General features: G+C 34.8%; 1 protein-coding gene across 1 annotated transcript; it reads left to right on the top strand.

Moving 5' to 3' along the window:
* Positions 1-292: 292 nt before the first annotated feature.
* Positions 293-4,039, top strand: LOC145778849 (uncharacterized). Its single transcript, XM_082590434.1, has 4 exons — positions 293-565; positions 873-1,046; positions 2,572-2,670; positions 3,287-4,039. Exons 1-4 carry the CDS (start codon positions 383-385, stop codon positions 3,833-3,835), a joined length of 1,005 nt encoding a protein of 334 aa, XP_082446560.1. The 5' UTR covers positions 293-382; the 3' UTR covers positions 3,836-4,039.
* The last annotated feature ends 3,866 nt before the right edge of the window (positions 4,040-7,905 follow it).

Genomic DNA, 7,905 nt, shown 5'->3' with positions numbered 1-7,905 from the left:
ATTGTTTTTACAGTAGTAATATTTATCTCTTAATACAACACGATTTTGGGCAGATGTTTTTCTTTTCTGTTTTCATACGAATTGTTGTTATTGGCATTTTGCAACAATAGGATAGTGTTCTACGCGAGACATGGTCTTCTTGTTGGGAAAGCTTTTCTATACTGCTTGTCATTCAATTTCTTCCAATGTTGTTTTAAACATTGTATAACAAAAAGTCATTCGCATAACTTTTAAACCTTAAATAGTCTTATTGTAAAACAACTTTGTTTGTTGTGCACCCTGCAATCGCAGTTTCAAAAAATTTATACCACGGTATACTGTAGGCTATTTCTTCCAAAGGATTTTGAAAATCAGCATTTCTCATTATAAACTTTGAACCATAATGAATTCCAATCAGAATACTTTTGAGAGAAGGCACAATCTCATTGACAGCAAACTTCTCATCTCAGGAACGTTGAATGAAGAAAACCTGCCATCGATGGATGACAATGAAATTAGTTTCGCTGTGAAGAAAGAACAGGCGAAAGTGAAGGATTTAATACAACAACGAGATGAAGCCTTGAAGGTTAAACTTTTCATATATTAAAGTTTATTTGTCGTTATGTGGCAGTTTGTCTTGGTAAATTTAAGGCTAAAACGAATGATATATTAATGTGAGTAAAGACATCTTTGCACATGACTAGGGAACTGTGTTCCGATAGCTAGTACAAACAGCTATACTACCACAGCAGCGAACACGCAGCATCAGGCTACAACAGGTCGTGTGTGGCTTACCTACATTTGTGAAGTAAAAATGATGCTGCTAAAAGCGAAGCTCAATCTGTTATAAAGATAGTTTTGTATAACTCGTTTGTGTCTATTAATTTTAATAGAGAGAAGAGGCAGCAATGGACCGATTGAAACTTCAGGAAGCGTTGCACATCAAGCAGGTTATGGATTTAAAGGCTCAAATTCGAAAGCTAACAGCTGAAAATCAAAGAGGGCATAAAGGTCCTTCATCTGTGACAAGCTTCAATAACAAACCTGATAAGAAAAAAGACGGAAAGGTATAAATTTTGAAGTCAATTGATTAATAAAATTTTCATCATGTTTTTTGCCTTTAAAATGTTTTATTTCTTGTACAGTTTCACATAGGAGTGTGAGATGCAACTGCAAAAAAACTAAAAATACCAATTTTTTACAATTTAATATTTAACACTTGTTTATTAACTTAGTCAAAGTAGTTCGTCAAAACTTGTTTGAGTTGAGGTTACTAAAAATTGTTGGTTGGATATTTTCATTTATAGTTACACCTTTTTGTGGGTAACTTTATTTTTTGTTGAGTTAATTTGTGTCAAAATATCTTCATTGAATTACTTATTACCAGGCCAAGTTTTTGTTGCAGCAAAAAGCGAGAAAATTGCACTTATTTTTAAGAAAATATGTAGTAAAAAGTGACACTTATGCACATGCTTTTCAATCAGCAGTAGCCTACTTGATTGATGCGATTTATTCACATAGAATGTTAAATGTTTCTAACATTCACCGTTGAAAACTAAATTGTTGATTTTGGCCATCGCAAAATCAGTCAACCTAGCATGCATTGCTAAAGATTCGCACATCACTGCACGAAGCTGCTTGGAACTGTTATGATTTGCATTTAGTGCGATAATAATGTTTACCTGAAACATTTCTGCAATTGTTTTTAGGTCAATATTTCCTTTAAGGTGATGATTCCTAAAATACGTTTATCCAAACATGATCGCTGTAAACGTCAAAACAAAATGTCTTCTTTTTTTCTTTTCTTTTTGACACAATAGTAACCTACTTGAAGAAAGCTTTGTGCAGTAGATCAAAAGTTGCATAAAAAAAGGAGTTGCAAAATTTGCATCATAAAATATCTGGAAAAACTTGAAATATTTTGTTGTATGAGTCTCGCTGATTTTGGAAGCTGTTTGAATAAAGCAAAAAAATTACAAAAGTTGCAAAAACTTGCTTTACTTATTACATTACTGTTACGTCTTCGCTTTATAAGTAAAACAGTGCAAAGCTGAAACATTTTTTCGAGTGTTACTGTAGGCCAGGGGTCACCAAACTACGGCCCGCGGGCCGGAACCGCCCGCCACGTGCTGCGGAAATAATACCTGCACTACAACTGTTAAGGAAAAAAGTTACCAAACTTTTTGTAAAGGACTGACGTTGCTGTTTATCATTAGGCCACCACAAATGGGACAGGCTAGGCCAAATTTGGAAAGAGGTAATGTTTTTTCAAGTGCACAATGCCCTGTAGTGTATTACAGCAGAGGATAACTTTTCCAGCAACCTTTCGATTTTCATCACAACTTTGCTATTCCACCGCTTACTTTGTTATTTATTGAGGTATATCTTTTCGCAATTTGCATCCGGCCCGCAGCTCTTAATCTCGCAGCAATCCGGCCCTCAGAGAAAAAAGTTTGGTGACCCCTGCCGTAGGCTTTTGCAAATCAGTAATTTCGTACATGATCAAATAATGGAAGCCTGCTTTTTTATTTGAATATCTTAAGTAATCTACCGAAAACGATAACCTAATAATGAGCTTGTAACCTAACGCAGAGTAGAGAAGTTCGAGAACTTATAAAAACCGTGGAATTCTTGAAAAACGAAAACAAGGAATTACAGATAAAATCAAACAAACTTTCACAATTCATCCAGGTAAGGAAAGTTGGAATTACAAAAACAAGTTTTAGTATTCAACTTATATAATAAACATTGACTGCTAGATTGGGATGTCTTATACAAAGAACTGGAATAAACAATAAATACTATTAATACTGCAGAAAGTGCTCAATACCAAGCAAAATAGCCAAGCAGGAAAAATTACATTAAATTTAGTTATTACTTTTAAAAACCTCTACAGTCTGTTTCACCCTAAAAGGGGGATCATCTGAAGGTCCTCATTCGAATAGAATAAAACATTTTATTCGGATGATCCCTCTTTTAGGGTGAAACAGATTGTAGAGGTTTTTAAAAGTAATAACTAGCAGTAGAACTCGGTTAATCCGGATTCGGTTAATCCGGATCTTCGCCTAATCCGGATGAAGCTGGAAGTACAAATGAGTCAGGTTAGATAGAACCGTCATCGGTTAATCCGGATCTTCGCCTAATCCGGATGGAATCGCCGGTCAAATCGAATCCGGATTAACCGAGTTCTACTGTTATATTTAATGTAACTTTTTCTGCTTGACTTTTTTGTTTCACCCCTTTTAGGGTGAAACAGGTTGTAAAAGAACTGGAATATGTGCAAGTGCAATATATCGTTTATTTACAGAACGCTAGCCGCATTCAACAACAAGCAATTTCTGACTGCCAACAAAAAGATGAGAAGATTTTTGATCTGAGGAGAGAAAGTATGTTTGCCCAACAAGTCAAATTTGATGAAACTAATCGTCGATATCGAGCTGAAGCAGACTTAGAGTCCATTCACACCTATCTTGATTACACAACACGGAAAAAACGAGAGAGACTGAGAAACAAATCAGTCCAAACGATTATGTCTGTGCCAGTCAAGCAAAGTGTTAGTGCTATCAGAAGAAACGCATTCAATTTAGCGCCAGGGTGGCATGCATTTCCAAAGCAAATTCCATTTTCCAAACAAGCTCTTGAAAAGAAGATGAAAAGCTGTGTTGGCACCAGTTATCCTGCAATAAAATCGGCTGCTAGTTTCTGGCAAGCAAAGTTAATGGAATATCAATTTCAACAACAATCAAAAGAGATGAAAAGACTTTTCCACTCTTCTGTACCTTTTTCTGAAGATATTTTCCAAAAATGGTCCCCCTGCACAAAACCCATCACTTCGTCTCATTTACTTGGTCCTTGAGCAAATGTTCAAGTCAATTCTTTAAGTGATTTTGTGTAATTTGGGGCTACTTTATTGAAATATAGCTTTGGCACTTGTATTCAATTTAACTAAAGAAACGATATGGCGGAAAATAAAAATTGCCGAATGAAAAAAGTAAAATTTACCCCTACCGTTTTGGTGGCCTCTTGTGATGTCATCGTGTTTGTTTGTTTGTTTATTGGCCGCTGCGAAAAAATATGTACAATAAATCAAAACACGATGTACAGTAAAGCTGTTGAAAAGTTTATAATAAAAAAAAACGAGTAAAAAATGATGGTAGCATCACAGCAGCGGGAGGCTGCGAAGTGACCGTTCAAGGTCTTCAAGTCAAGCAGCCACCCTTAACTCATCAATGATAATTATAATTGAATAGCCTAATTGAGACAAAGAGATAATAGTACATAAATAACGGTGAAGCTGTCCAAGATGATAAGAAATCAGAAAACTGATTAGTAGGTTAATTTAGCATTTGTTTAATATGAGTCAATAATTTTCTTTTTGTACATTCTTTTAAAAGTTGTGAATGAGGATTTGCGAATTTCATCTGATATATTATTCCAAATTTTTGCGCCAGAGTATTTTATTGAGCGTTGTAGTTTTGTGGTTGTGTATCGATAATAATAGTAATCTAGGTTGGTCGAGTTTCGAGCAGAAAAGTTGTGAATTTGGTTACATTTTTTAAAGTAGTTTTGAAAAGTGTCGGGTAATAAATTAAAACTAAACTGATAAATAAACTTAGCAATTTCAAAGTTGTACAGATCTTTTAACTTTAGGATATTTAGTTGTTTATAAAAGGGTGTGGCATGGTCAGCCCATTTGCCTTTCACAACAGCTTTGACTGCCTTATTTTGCAAAACACCAAGCTTTCCAATATGTGTTTTGTATGACGACCCCCAAATTGTCAGTCCGTATTATGAGGTAAGGATGCACAAGAGAATAGTAAAGCTGAAGCATAGCTTTGGTAGATAAACAATGTTTTAATTTAGAGAGTATGCCAACAGATTTGGAGAGTTTGGAAGATATAGCATCAATATGAGGAAGAAAAGATAGATTTCTGTCAATTAAGATACCAACGTATTTAGCAGTGTGAACATTTTTTAGTTGGGTATTGCCGTAAAATACTTCAACATTAGTTGATTTTTGGTTGGTCTTGGGTGCAATTATTAAAAAGTTAGACTTAGAAGCATTTATCGTAAGTGAATTGGCTGTGATCCAACGTTTGATTCCTTTCAGTTCTAGATTAATTAAATTTTGAAGACTTAATAAATTATCGGCTTTAATAACAAGACAAGTGTCATCAGCAAATAATCTAGGAACAGAAGAAACACAGTTAGATATATCATTTATATAAAGTAAAAAGAGAAGCGGTCCTAATATGGACCCTTGAGGGACACCAAATTTTATTTCTTTTAATGTAGAATTTTCTTGACCAATAGACACAAATTGTTTACGATTTTTCAAGTAGGAAGTAAGTAAGGCATTGGCAACTCCTCGAATTCCATAATGATCAAGTTTATGCGAAAGTTTTTCATGGTGAACTGTGTCAAAGGCTTTTTTAAGATCTAGTAAAACAAGTCCAGTCAATTCATTGTTCTGCATTTGCTCGTATGAGGAGGTAATAATGTCTAAAGCAGCATGACTTGTTGAATGGTTGGCACGAAAGCCATACTGAGTAGGCGTTAAGATCGAATGCTTATTTATAAACGACGTCAAACGTTTGAACATTAACTTTTCTAGAATCTTTGAAAAGCATGAGAGTAGAGAAATTGGTCTATAATTATTTGTTTCGAGTTTGCTTCCAGATTTATAAATTGGAATGACTTTAGCAATTTTGAGAACATCTGGAAATATGCCATTCGAAAATGCGTGGTCGAAAAGGATGGATAGAGGCAAGGCTATGATAGTCGAAGAGATTCGAAGGAAATAAGGCGAGATACCATCACTCCCTGCTGATTTATTTAACTTTAGCTGATGTATTTCTTCTATTATTTCGTACACGTCGGGTGGTTCAAGGAAAATAGAAGAGGAAACACGGTTGCTTAAAAAGTCTTTAAAATTATTTGTTTTATCAGTTTCGACTTGTTCTGCGAGGTGGCTTCCGATATTGGCAAAAAAGGAATTAAAACTCTCAGCTATTATTTTTGGATCGCTTTCCAGTTTATCATCAACGCGAACACAATCAACATTTTGGGTTGTTTTCTTTTTATTGGGCAAAAGAGAATTTATAATACTCCAGATTTTTTTTGGTTCATTACTATTAATGTTCAGTTGGTTTTGAAAGTACTGCTTTTTTGCTATACTTTTAATCTTTGTTAGTTTATTTGAGTATTTTTTGTAAATGTATTTTCCTGTTTCGCCTCCTGTTAGAAAGTGAGTTTTGTAGGCTACATTTTTTGTTTGTTTCGTATGGAAACAAGCAATCCTCGAGTCAGCCAGGGTTTACTTTTTAATTTAGTTTGTCTACGAGAGAGTTGTTTAAGCGGAGCATGTTTATCAATTACGCTAGTGATTATTTTCACAAAGCGAGCAAACTTCAAGTTTAAATTATCAGATGTCAATTCAGACAATACTGGTAGTAGCCTACCGTGTCCAGTCAACCATGCGAAGAAATGCAAATACAGTAAAGGAAGTTGCAATCTTAGCAGAATTGCAATCCACTTTGTGGTCGAAGTCCTAATTATATAGGTTGTGTAGTGTGTACAGTAAAAATGTAGCACATATACACTGCTGAAAGTGGTAGTCTACTTGCGTTAAGATAAAAGAAAAAGACGAAAACTTACATTAAGCATAAATTTGAATCAAAATCGAATGCAACACTACCAGTTTTTTAATAACTGAAAAAATGAAGTTTTCTTTAATTTATGATTTAGTAAATTTACCCCCTCCGTAGGTGAAACTTACCCCCAGGGGGTAAATTTACCCCCGGTTAAGAACCCCTGCTTTAGACTCTTCCAACGCTCATTGTATGTAAATTTGTAACAGTAGATATTTAGTGAGCTCTTAAACTGAAGACATTGAAAGTGGCTCTCTGTGACCTTTGTGCATTTTCAGTGTGTGCATTATTTTGTTGTTTTGTTTTGGATATGGATAGCTTTGTCTGACGCAAATAAATAATAGGCCTAATTAGTGCCTTCAAATATTCAAGAAAAGTTGGAAATGCAGAGAGCATCTGGCAGCACTGGTAACACCACCAACAACAAGAGGTCAAGAGGTAAAACAGTTTTGTCAAGTTTGTTATTGATATTGAAGCGAAATTTCAGTAGAAGTTCTTGCTTTAACTTGAAAATAACATTCAGTAATCACATTTTGGCAATTTAGATTCTCAAAACTATCCTTTCAAAGAGATATAGCTTAGTCTACATTTAGCTTAGATTCAAAATTACAGCATGTACCGTAGCCTTCCAAATCATCCTATTTATGTAGGTTTTTCAAAATGAATATTACGGTACATTGTGGTGTTGGGCTTATTAAGCTACAGTTGTTTCCTTGTTGTAGTTTAGTAAAGTTTTGGTAAGTGCTGTATTCTAGCAGGTAATCACATGTTGATCGTTGCTTTAATTTTGGTTGCTGGTTTGAATCTTTATCCTCGGTTTTCTCAATATGAGGGTGGAGATTCATACAACACCATTTTCTTTTAGTGTCAGCAACTTTTTGTATTTATTGAAGTAGTGTGCCTGCCCCTGCACACCTGTGTGTATGAATGTGTAGTTAATTTTATTATGGCGTGTTAGCTGACCAGATGGTCTTTTGCTACCATCCTGACTGCACCATAATCTAACCAGCAGCTGTAACTTAAAATCGACTGATAAATTCATGATAAAGTGTGTAAATAACACTTTCACAACTTTACTTTTGCTATGCTATCTCGATGGTGAGAAAATAGCAAAGAAGTGAAGCAGTGATGGCATAAAACAGCTTTCACTTAGTTACGGTAAATGCTATTTACATACCGTACTTCACACTATATTTTTTGGTCAATTTTAATCTATGATGTCATATTATTTTTGATCAGGGCGGAAGCTTGTACACTTGCTCCGACTTGATTACAT

Source organism: Aplidium turbinatum, chromosome 10, assembly GCF_918807975.1.
Source record: "Aplidium turbinatum chromosome 10, kaAplTurb1.1, whole genome shotgun sequence".
Classification (NCBI taxonomy): domain Eukaryota; kingdom Metazoa; phylum Chordata; class Ascidiacea; order Aplousobranchia; family Polyclinidae; genus Aplidium; species Aplidium turbinatum.
Note: the sequence above shows the minus strand (reverse complement) of the source record. Positions and strands in the feature narration are given on the sequence as shown.

Bases quoted from the DNA above. Each gene is read 5' to 3' on its own strand.
- LOC145778849 (XM_082590434.1), top strand. From the start codon at position 383: ATGAATTCCAATCAGAATACTTTTGAGAGAAGGCACAATCTCATTGAC. The intron at 1,047-2,571 runs GTATAAATTTTG...AACCTAACGCAG, and splicing joins ATAAGAAAAAAGACGGAAAG to AGTAGAGAAGTTCGAGAACT. The intron at 2,671-3,286 runs GTAAGGAAAGTT...GTTTATTTACAG, and splicing joins AACTTTCACAATTCATCCAG to AACGCTAGCCGCATTCAACA.